The sequence below is a fragment of the Pseudochaenichthys georgianus genome, chromosome 8 (assembly GCF_902827115.2).
Source record: "Pseudochaenichthys georgianus chromosome 8, fPseGeo1.2, whole genome shotgun sequence".
Classification (NCBI taxonomy): Eukaryota; Metazoa; Chordata; class Actinopteri; order Perciformes; family Channichthyidae; genus Pseudochaenichthys; species Pseudochaenichthys georgianus.
In genome coordinates, this window is record NC_047510.2 from 3,239,059 (window position 1) to 3,251,694 (window position 12,636).

At 41.9% G+C, this 12,636-nt stretch overlaps 1 protein-coding gene across 1 annotated transcript in view; it reads left to right on the plus strand.

Moving 5' to 3' along the window:
- Positions 1-12,625, plus strand: part of LOC117451061 (voltage-gated potassium channel KCNC1-like) — a 99,792-nt gene extending 87,167 nt beyond the window's left edge. The window contains exon 9 of the mRNA XM_071204147.1: positions 7,432-12,625. Coding sequence (XP_071060248.1) covers positions 7,432-7,445 — 14 coding nt within the window. The 3' untranslated portion in view covers positions 7,446-12,625. The remainder of the gene's footprint in view (positions 1-7,431) is intronic.
- Positions 12,626-12,636: the final 11 nt, after the last annotated feature.

Genomic DNA, 12,636 nt, shown 5'->3' on the forward strand with positions numbered 1-12,636 from the left:
CTATGAAAAGGAGGAACCCCAACTGTAGATGTTCTTTGTTACACTGAGATGAAACCACTTGGTTTGTTCTCAGTTGGTTCCTTTAGCAAAGACGGAGAAGATTCCGACAGCAGCAGCACCCCCTCCTCTTCTCCGGCCTCAGGTCATAGAACAGTGGTTCCCAACCTGAACAATAGCAGTTAAAAAAGGTTCATATTATATGAAATTAGGTCAAATATATTCATGAAATGTTCTGATATTTTTTTATATATAATTATGTGTAAACAAACATTTTGTGTAATATTTTGGATTTTTCCTGCATTTCCTTTCAGGTTTTGTCAAAAACAGGCGGATAAAAGCAGACGTAGTGAACTACAGGTATTTACTGGCTCCAAGGGATTTTGGCAAGACAACAAAAACAAGCTTTTAGAAATAAATGTAATATATTAAATGTATCTGCTATGAATAAGATCTAGAGTAGCAATGCAGAATCCCTAACGTCTTACCTTTAGTAGCCTAAAAAGGGTAAATAGTCACATGTGGGTATATTGATCCTGCGTAATACTGGAATCAGCCTACACTGTATGTAGTCTGTCTATTTGTCCACCAGGGTGAAGCTTCAATAGCTTCACGTCTTGCCATAATATCCCAGAGTAAACACAGAAGCCTCTACCTTAGCTATTTGAGCTTTTTGAGAATGTATCTTTGTTTTACCAGCTGAACAGTTTGGGAATCACTGTAAAGGGAAACATGAGACACACATTGTTCATAAAATACATAGGCAAAAGCAGCTATAGACAAAACACTGTACATAACTTTTGATATTTATCCTCACAAAGACTTCGGGAGGACGGGGACAGGACAGTAGGGTCTGGTTTCACCACAGCACCTCATCTTCATCCCTCGCCATCCTCTCACCCGGGTCTCGGCAGAAGGCTGAGCTGCAAAGTTGGAAGATGGGATGATCATTCGTCTCAATATGTTATCAATCAAGATTTGTAAAGGCAGAACAAAGAGATTTGCTTTCTTTCAAAGATTGAGACGAGAAGATCCACACCACTCTCATGTCTGTGCGTTAAGTACTTAGCTGGAGTCCGGATGCACTTAGCCTAGCTTAGCATAGGTACCTGAAGCAGACAAACCTAGCAACACCCTGAGATACACTTAGTACCAGATATTTCATCTTTTGAAATGGTACACAAACAGGAAGGTAAAGACAAAGGACTACTTATGTTGAAGGTGCTTTTAACACAGAACAACAGCCCTTCGTGGTCTTGTTGTCATGTACAAGTTGTCAGGTTTGCTAGCATCATGTGCGCACAAACCCTATTAGCAACCTGGATGGATGGTCATGTGTCATGAGTCCTTTTCTACTGTTTAGTTTAGAGTAAAGAAATAACTAGAAGACATTATTAAAGGTTCTTCTAAACCTTGCCATGCTAGCTGTTCCCATATGCTTCTTGCGTCTTCGTGCTAAGCTAAAAATAAATACATCCTGACTCCAGCTACGGACTGAACATTCTCAGAAAGAAGGCAAATTAGCCATAATTGTTCAACAATTATTTGAAGGTGGTCGGGTAGTAGGCTTTCTCTTTCTCTTTAAAGTGTTAGACCTTGCAGCTCAGCCTAACTGTGAGAATCGTGGTGTGCTACAGTTCGTCATCACACCACCTCCACCAACAGCGTTACTACTTGCACTGACTCCAGTGCGACTCAGCAGCCAATGGCAATGTTTTTAGTTTTTGGCTTCTCTTTCTTTCCCTGTTTTTGCCCCGTCCCCAAACCCCGCCCTCCCTCCTCTTCTGTCCGTCCACCTCCTCTTTGTTTCGGGTGCGGCTGCTCAGTAGGAGGCACTGTGAACGGCTACTGGAGTGACAGCCCATGGTAGAAGAAGAGAGGAGGACTCACACCGCGAGGGAAGAGGAGAGCGGACATGACAACAGAGACAGCATACGAACATAGAAATATGCAATGTAGATACATGAGACATTGGTGGTTGGATGTGTGTTTCTGTTCAGTTCTATCTTCTGCACACACGAGTGTGCACATGGATCTTTGTGTGTGGATGTGTGTGTGCCCAGACCTGCATCTACCTCTGTACTAAGATGCACAAACTAGAAAAAACGATGTTTTCCTTACTTTTTGATTCTGCAAGATAGAAGGGAAGACACAATTATTTCAGTTTAGCATTTATTTTAAAGAAACGTGTGTGATTACATGATGATGTCATCTTTCTGTCAGTCAGTGTACTTTTGTTTTTCTTAATCTAAGGGGTTTTCCCCCTAGTTTGTTTTCTAATTATTTTAAATAGAAATGTTCTGATGTTACAGAATTAGTTTTGTTCGTTTTAATTTTCAAAACATGTGTTGTTCATTGTTTTAGACCCTAGTTATGTGTCTGTTGGTTAGGTTTCATGTCTGTTTGAATCCCTTCTCCACATGTCTTGCTCTCGCCTTCCTTCCCTCCCTCCAGCAACTTAGATTTGCATTCAATTCCCCAAAGAGAAAAACGATCACTTCCCACCCAGTGAACAGACTCTGCCGAAGCAGGGTCGAGGTGCAGAGCCACTTAATCCCTGTTCTTTTAAGAAGGGTTCTGTTTCTTCGTCTCATTGCTGTTGGGTGTCGGGAGGTGAGAGCACCGTGTGTCTGAGGAGCATATACTCTGTTCAACATTTTGGGAAAGAAACTTTCTTTGCACTTCGTTAGGAGCTCTAGCGAAAAGTCATTATCCCAGCTAAGAGTCCAAACTCAAAAAGGGGGAAATAGTGCAAAATAAGACTTCCCCCCCCCCCCCCCTTTGCTTCCAGTCTTTATGCTAAGCTAACGTAATTGCCTCTGGCTCTGCACAGGTATCGGATATCCGTCCCTCCTCTGACTCTGGGAAAGAAAGTGTTTCCCAAAATGTCAAGCTACTCTTTATCCTGATTTGTGGTCATGCAGGATCTAGCTAAATCCTGTTTGTGCGAATGTTTGATTTAGAAGTTTATGGGAGTTCAGGATAAACATTCCCAGTTGGAGACTCATTTGAAACCCTAACCCATCCTAGTAGACATTCCACCAGGCTCAAATACAAACACACACACGTCACACACACATATGGAAACACACACGTCAGTCCCTCTACTGAACCTGTCTATCGTTTCTCAACACGTCATCCTCTCCTCATCGTCCTCTTCCTTCCCAACGTCCACTTGTGAGTGCATCTGTCCCCTTCCCTAGGCCACTCCTGATTGGTCTCTTCTGTCATGATGTACATATGTAAAGTTTGCGTTGTATATGAATCTGCATGGGTTTCCATTGCAAGCAATAAGGATACTGATATGAGTAATAATGTGAGGAGGTTTGATAAGATTTTAGTCTCAAGCTTAATGAATGTGTATATACTATTTAGACTAATAAGAGTGTGTATGAATGTGTGTGTTAAGATGCATACATATGCACTAACAAAGCATGCAGGAAAAAAAAAGTTCACCTCTTTGAATGCAGAAGAGGTGGGGCGGGCTGACATTATGCATGCCAAATTGCTATGACGCTAATGGTCGGATGCGACCACGTTAGGTACTGTAACAAGGTTGGGTGGGGTGGGAAAGTTTATTTTTGCAGGACAGGGAGGGGTTACGTTTGTAGTAGGTCTTGTATAGCTGCTTTCTTATCGAACTTGAGAGACTTATGATAAGAGGAACATATTAACAATCGTAGCTTATGACTTCATTTCTATTGATTTGCTTCTCTTTTCACAGAGAACTGTTCTGAAAGCTGTGCGCTTATCAGATATATGCAAAAAAGCAGTAACTGTGAACTAGTGCTAAGACATGAAAAAAAAAACACAACAAATCCAGCTTCTTCCATCATTGTCTCGACCCCTCTCCTGCAAGAGAGAGGAGAGACCTCCCAAGATACCTCCTCACCCGATTGTCCCTTCCATCGTCTCATGTCGCGTTTCATTTCTTTCTGTCCCGTTCAATTCTACACTTACAACTACAGTGAGACCAAAAGAAGGATACCTCTGCAATGTGAGAATGCATTGATGACTCCCAAAGGGACGAGGACCAGGGCCAGGTGAACAATGCCAGGGCGCCTCGCCCAAACCCTTACTACCCCATGTGCTATGTTAGGTGATACAAATGAATGGCATTCAAATGTTTTTAAGTACATTTGTACACAATGTGGTTTCTCTTGTAGACCACAAATGCTTCCAGCAAAGCTGAATTTATGAATATTATTAACAAGTGGCTTGTTTTTCAGTCATCGGTAGGTCTTGGCTGCTTGACAGAAGATTTGGTCCCCAGCTAGGGTTAGGTTTTCCCCTTAAGTCCCTTAAGACCGTTTCCCCTAAGACTAGCCACTATCTAGAAGTGTATTCATGTGGAGCTAATGCTCACAATGTACACCCAGTGCCAAAGGAAGTAGCATCGACTTTCTGTAGCAAGGTGGGAATGATGGGTCTGGAGGTTGGACATGTAGCATCAGACTTTCAGGCAGAACCCAAGAGCCCGTCTATGTTCCCAAGCATTGACTCGCCCAGTGAGAAACCACACCCTTCAACAACCATACATGTTTCTTTCTTCCACCCATTGTTTCTCTCTGTTTCATTCATTCACAACTCAGGTATCTCTTTGTCTCTCTCCCTCCGTCCCCCTGTGTTCCTTTCCGCCCATGTTTCCTCAAAGATGTACTGTCTGTCTGAAAGGGATAAGAAGTGTTCCCCTTGTTTCTGTGAACACCATGTGCTCTTGTTTTGTGGCTCTTCCTTGCCTCTTTTAAAAATGTTATTTTGCTTTCCTTGTCCAACTGTGCTTCCTGTCTTCTCCTTGTGGCGTCCTTCGTCTTTCCAGCCTCTCAATAACCACGTCCCCCTTCCTGTGAGACTTTATCCCCCCAACCTACCGTAGATCCCCCCACTGTTAGTCGTTCACAGCAAAAACCAAAAAGGAATTAAATCAATTGGAGCACCTTCACACCTAAATATAAAATGGTTTGGTGAAACACCGGACGTCACCAAGGAGGAAGACAGGAACCAGCATTTAAATGAATGAAAAAGACTGAGGGGGTGTACTGTAGGGTGGGAGGAGGGGACACTGTGCAATGAAATGATGTGTTCTGAGTGGATTGTCAGCCGAGCAGCGTCAGAGGGAGGAGATGGAGGAGGAAAGATTGGGGAAGACAGAAAAGTGTGGTGATGATGAGGAAGCAAAAGAGAAGCACAACTCTTCCCCATGTAAGAATGTGTCCCTCGCTGCTGTCCCGTGCACCCTTCTGCTCCCCGTGCTGTGTTTCCTCACCTGTGTGTGGTTCTGTGTTGGTGTGACATTTTGTTTTATGTTACGTGTGTTTTCGTGTCGTGTGCCGCACTCGATTCCCCTTGCCTTTTTTCTTTCATGTTCTTCGTGTTTACCACACCTGGGTCAAAGAGCATTTACAAACACCAGCTGCTGATTGTTTTATCCCACACCTAGTGGTCATTTGGGGAACTGCACCAGAGTGAAATGAATCAAACGTGCTGACCCGATGCAGCGTAACCTGCCAATCTGAAGGTTTAAGTGGGATGAAACAAAAAGCTACAAATCATTATTTGGCCAAGGTCTGGTCTGTACATGTGCAGGACACACCAACTGCGATGTTCCTCTCAGCTCTTGATCTCTGTCCTGGTTGGCTGCAGTCCTCTGGTTTGAACTTTGACATCCCTTGATGACTCACGGTCTCATCAGCTTCCAAAGACTGGTTGTATCAGAGGACTGAGCAGCCTCCGAGGACCTTTGCAGATTGTTTCCGTGTGTGTGGGTTACAGAGACGGAGAGTAACCGTTACGTGTGTCACATTGTAGCTCTGTGTTCTCGGTGTCCTTGCATGCTGGCTAGGCTGGAGCTTGGTGGTGGTGTCTTTCCTTTGCTTCAGTGGTGTGTTTGGCCTATTCTTTCTTTGTCTTGGTGTATTCTATTGTTTTAGCAATAACCTCACTGAGCACCCCTGGAAACCAGAGTGTAGGTTGGTCTGCCATTGTAGAAGTCTTTTAAGTTCTAAATTCTTGCTCCAACCTGGGAGGATTTTGTTTGGAAAGCTGTCCAGCAAATTGAAGATTTCTACAATGGCTAACACTTTAGATCTCTAACGTGAAAGTAATATCCACGGCCTCTTTCCCAACGGCACCGTTAGGATTGGTTGATTCAACTCAAGTGTCGTTTTTAAGTGGAAAGACAAAATAATAGCAACCCAAAATATTCCCAATCTTAATTTAACATCACATTTTCTGAAGCTGACTTCCACATCTTATGTTCTTGATATGCAGATACAGTTTGCCAGAAAGACAGATTTGTCTGCGATGGGCCAACAAACTAAAATAGCTACGAAGCACTGTTTATAACCCAACACAAAGCTTCAGAAGAGATACAAGCATTTCATCGCCAAATGTAAGATGTCTACCGACACATGTTGATGCTTTTGGGAAACAGGCCACAATCTATTGTGGATCCACACTCAACCACAAACAGATTTCCACTGGAAACAACTGGAGTACACAGAAACTGATTTCTTTCTGTGATGGTGGAATAATGAATGGTGGTAAAATAATGATGAATTTGGCTAATTTTGTCGACTGGAATCTCCTGATGGATGGATGTTATAAAACCTAAATGTAACGTGCCAACGTGGAGAAGTCTGAGTCGGGTTGCACCAGCTATTCGTAATGTAATGTTTTTCTTGATCTTGTTGCGACATTAAAGCTTACGAATGGTGTAAAGACTATTTATATGTAAATAAGCTTTTTCAAAACATCTTTAGCGCTGTCTTATCGATAGCAATGTAAACAGGAAGTCATAGTAGAATCATAGGCTAGCAAAACTAAACAAATTGTTTTAGAGTTTTTTTTCCACATGTAGGTTTCTCTCTTTCCATGGATTCATGTCGTGAAGATATTGTAGTATCTCTTTTGTTACATTTGAACTTGTCCATACTTCACTCTAAAAAGGACATACATGAGCATGCTAATGTTAGCTTTGTCAGTTGTTTGAGTTAGCAAGTTGGTGTAAATAACAACAACTAATCTAAAACCATGTTCATGTTCTTATTCAGTTGTGCACGAAATGCTTCCTATGTATCATTAGAAATAAGCTGTGCTAAGAACCGGTGCAACCTGCTCCGGGACTTCTGTATCTCGCAGATACCAACTGAATGAAATCAAAGACATCATTACTTTACCCACCAGCACTATTCCACTGTCTTACAGTATGTGTGGAAGAATGGGCTTGAATGTTGATCTGCACCAGACCTGGACGTAACCGATTACACTGCTGAAACAACGTGATTTGAATAAGCCTCATATGACATATCAAAAACCTTGTTTGGAATATGTTTAGCCTTTAGTTATATTCCGTGGTCTGGTGTACGATGATCAAGAGTCATGAATCATGTCTTTGAGATCCTCACTAACTGATCTTCTCTCTTCTCTTTTCAGTGCTGAGTTTCTAAACCCCTTTCACGACAAGAGGAGGACAACAATAAACTTTGAAACCGCTGCTCCTCCATCTTCCCTAAACGGAGTCACTGTAGAAAAGGGGAAGGAGATAGAGAGAAAGAGAAGGAAAGAAAGATGCGGGATCACTGACACTCTGACCAGAACATTTCCATCTGCGTTACACATTCATATGCAACCTCGTTGACGATCCCAATGAAGAGAATGGTCACGACCGGATACACGCTGTTCGACCTGGAGCTCTTTTGAACAGAGCATGGAGCGCCGCGTCCCGAGGGCCAATGAGAGACTTGGATCGGGAACACACATGCCCTCTGTTTTAGTTGTGATCGGCTTTTCTCTTCTTACTTCAAGAAGCTTCATGCAGCTGTTGATATCCAGTGGATGCTCCATTATCTCGGCACTCAAAGCACTATGCAAAGTCAGGGGTGGTCCATCGTGATGTCCAACGACTCAGGCAGAGTCTGAGCTACAGGACCTCTAACAGCAGGCGGAAATGTACTCATACATATCAGAAAACATCAGCCATATCACATGTACATTTGACATGATCCTGTATTTGATATTATCTGAATCTTCCGGGTGACATATTGGGTTTAAATGTCAAAGAGCCAGTATTCACCTTGTGATGGAACCAGCCCAAAGACAGACCAGCTGGGGGCGAACAGAAGCCCACAGACAGACCGGCTGGGGGCGAACAGAAGCCCACAGACAGACCGGCTGGGGGCGAACAGAAGCCCACAGACAGACCGGCTGGGGGCGAACAGAAGCCCACAGACGGGACACTGGCCGTTACATCAGCTGAAGAAAAAGTGAAAATGAAAATGTGGTTGACCCTCTTTCTCTCTCTCTCGTTCCCTTCGAGTGTTTACGGTGTCTTGAATGCCCCCCCCCCCTGCATCTCGGCGTCGCTGCCCCTCTTTAGCAAAATGCATGGCATGAATGAAACAAATGTAAACCCGAAGAAGGACAGTCAACGACACGATGGATTGATTAAAAAAAATGGGGGGAGAGAGAACGGAAGGAGGCCATGAGAGAGAACATAGATTTATTTTTTTCCACACAGCAATGTCAATGCAACGTCATCGTCACCCAAGCTACTCTTTAAGCCCCTCAACTGGCTGCTAACACGTGCGTCTCCTGCAGCAAAGTGCTCTCTCAGAAGGCATGGCGGATGAGGGAGAGAGGGTGGGGGGAAGGAGATTCTGCAGACCATACACTCTATACCTCTGGGGATGTGGGGTGAGAAGATAGAGGTTTTTCAGAAGAAAAAAAAAGCAGGTATTCTGCAGCAGCGGGAAAACATCTTTGAGAAACTATAGGGACAAAAAAATGGCAACAATTGCAAATTAGAAATGCATTTTTATGACATTGTTTACCAGCATGAATATTCTGCATGACTTCTGCAAGCCACTCTGATCTCCCCCATGAATAACAGGGCTAGAAATTGAATTTAAACATGAACACTTATCAGAAAATTATGTCATATGAAACAAATGTAGGATTATGTTTAATGATTATGTTCTTTTTAATTATAAAAAAAAGATAATTAAGAAGAAAAAAAAGGTTGCAACATCCAACCTGTTTAGTTTTCTCTAAGAGATCTTAGGAGCCCCCCCCCTACCCCACCACTCTAAAACCCAAGAAGACTCCTCCCAACTTCTGCAAGTATTTATTCTGCTACTACAAGTTCGTCTACTACTACTTCAACTTCTCACCTGACTGCTACTCTGCTTCTTCTTCCTCCTCCTCCTCCTCCTCCTCTTCTTCTTCTCTTTCTTCTTCCTCTTGTAGCCTTTTACCAGAACCCTTATACGTATCTCTCTCCAATGGCAGCTGTGTGTGTTTGTGTCACAATGTGGACCCAAAACTATCAAACTGAAGTTGAACTGAACTGTGCTGTCCACTCAGAGATGTCATTGATTATGTGTGTCTGAATTGAAAATGTATATTTTCCCAATCTTTGGAATTCTCACCCCCCCACCCCCCACAAAATGTGCTCTGTAGTCTGGGTCAAGTATAAGTCAGGTACAGGTAGACAGTGCTACCTACACAAGGATACAGGCAATGTACAAGATGGCTGTCTCTTCACCCAGGGTTGTTTTTGTACTTCATGTCTGAGGGGGATATTGATTCTTTTCCCAACAGAGCAATAGCTTCTTGTCGTTTCCTTTGAGAGTCCTTTAAGTGTTATCAGTATTGGTGTTGGTCAATCAATTCCTGTTGCATGGGATTAGAGTTAGCATTAGGAAAATAATTATGTTCGGGTTAAAACTCTAACGGTATTATGTACGTAGCATAGTTTGATCTACATTGAGCTGTTTCCAGACACATCCCCAGAGAAGTCTGACCAAGAACAAGAAAAGGCAAAATGTGGTTCAGAAGATTTTAGGGATCAATGGAACGACTCACCTCAATTCAAAAAGAGACACACTAAAGGATGTCCATTCATGTTTGCCCCAGTAGCTTTTTAATGATGTAGCGTTATAGAATCTGCCCTTTGACTCCGTCAGAGAATGACACAATTCCATAAGGAATTAACTTGTGTATTATAGGAGTGATGATTCAATAACCTTAACCTTGAATTAGCTGGAATGTAGCTGAAATATTGCTCAGTTAAATCTCCAATATTGTTTCCAAAAAGTTTTCATATCGTGTATGGCCATTGGACAATAATCACTTCTTTCTTTCTTTTCAATGTAACCTCATTTAAAGAGTATTTAATGAATGAACTTGATGATACCAACGTGTTTGATGAGCTCAGTTGGCACTGCGTCAAGCAAGCTTTCAAATCAAGGCAACTTGCTCCCTGCAGTGATAGTCATATCTGTGCTGACCTTTATGGAAAGCCTCTCACAGAAGCCCCTCACCCTAAATCTCATCCTTTCAGCTTTAAACTCAAGGAATGCCCCAGCAGTCTTCAAGCAAAACAATGTTTCCATAGCAACTTGTCTCAGAGCATAGTCCTAATGGCTGACATTGTTCAGTAGCTAAACTCACACATTGTTCCCAGCTAAAGCATGTTGTAGCGTACGCCTGCAAACGGAGGGAGTGGTAGTTGTTCCCTAGGGAGAGAGGCAGCCATCTTAGATCAATGTGTTGACACAGGGTTGGGCTCGTACCCCTTTCACAAGACAAAGTTTAAGCAACAATGTTCTGCTGGGCTGATAAAAAACCACAGATAGATTTAGATTTAGAAAAAGAGGTAAATGAACAGAAAGGTAAAAATAGTTCTTATGGTGACCGAAGCACTTCTGAAAGATAACAGGCTGCAGAATGTGCTGGTACTTCTTATTATTTGTCTTGTATTCATTACATGTCGTTACCACGCATCTCATGTGAAGGTTGATTTTCATTTTTGATGCTCTTTTATTTACTTCAATTGCTCTGTATTAATTGGTTATATTAGGACATGTGCCCCCCCCCCCCCCCCCCCCCACATGACTGATACCAAGAAGGCGACTAATACCTGTTCCTTGGTAGAAAGCAACTGATACCATTCTATTTTTAGAAAGTAAATGATGACTACAAACCGACACAAGACCACCACCAGACTTGTAGGAGCCTCAGAAAAGACTACAAAGGCATGCAAAGCGACCTTTACGAAATGCAGAACTACTACGAACAGAAACAAAATCACCACAAAGACACTCACAGAGACTCGTGTCACATTAGCTATCCATTAGTGTAGGTGTGTGGCTGACATACAGTAGGGCTATCACACATATGTAAGCAAAAAGATTCCCATTTATGGCTTGTAAACTATGTAAAATAAATCTCTGCGAAGAAAGGACAAAAAAAATACCATTTACGAAAAAAAGAACCAGCTATTGCAGGCAAACCTACACTTTCCTGTTGTCACTGCTTTGCCAAACCCACCAGCCAGAGAAGATCATAGCTGTACTTCACGCCTTCAATAAGGGCTATCAAGCTAAAAAAGTATACCCTTTGGATTTCTGTACTGGACCCTCACAAATTGTGGTCATATGGACCGTCTATATGTACATATATATATGATGGAATTTAAAACCAATATTCTTTGGATTTACATAATTTCTTGACCTGGCAATCTCTACAGGATGTGCCTGATCTGCTACTCAGTTTCAATAAGATAGATATTGGTTCAAATGAGCAGTCTTTCATTTTGAATATTGTATTTCTTTTTGGTGCAGCAGAAAAGGTCATGCAGGCCTCATGAATTGCAGATTTGGAGAGTCCTTGGGACTAACACCACCTAGGAGTCGGCAACGGTTCCAAATGTTCCAAATGATGGATTCAGCCAAGATGTGATTGCTCACTGGAAAGACCAAATGGTTTTAGCTCAGCTATTTGTCTTCATATTTCAAAGTCAAACTGCAGTCTATCCAGTATCTGATATGTTATTGAGTCTAAGGTCATGCATGTCATCTAAACTATTTTGAATAAGCATTTTAAACTTCAACTGATAACTTCAAGGGTCATGACACCTTATCTTAATTGTTGTATGCATTATTGGATCCATCGTGGGGACCAAAAAGGTCACTCTTTGGTATTGATCTTCAGTTATACACACAATTCTCTGTATCATTCTGGTGGAGTCTTACAAATAACAGGGTGCCAAAAATCTAATAAAAAACAGGGCCTATCTCAGGAATACACTGTATACAAAATAAATAATCTGAGAGGTGGAGTATTGAGATTGTATGATCCTGCAGTATGTATTTTCAGGAAAGTTTCAAATATATGAATAGTTCTGCGTGAACATGATGCTCATATCAATGGCTGCTGACTTCACTACTTGAAGCCTGGAAGTAGATTTTCTATCCTTTTGGTCAAGATGATATCCTAATGTCCTTCCACACAGCACTAGAAATCATTGCTTCCAGGGTGTTCTTCTTTTATATGTGGCACTGTATGTGAAAATAATTGGTTCTGATATCACTTGTCTTCCTAAAGGTGAAAAGTACAGCTTTAGAAATGTAAAAAAAAATAATAGCTTACTAAGAACTGTACTGTAGCTATACCAACTTCTCTCAGTGTCACTGATTTTGACAGGATCATATTGCTACGAGCATTTTTTTTATTTGTTAAAACTGTTGTTTTTGGTTTACATATCATATATTTTGTATTTTGTAACACATGCAATGATAATGAATTATGATCATGAAGATGATGACAATGGATTGACAAATGCTTTTGTATTAAGCA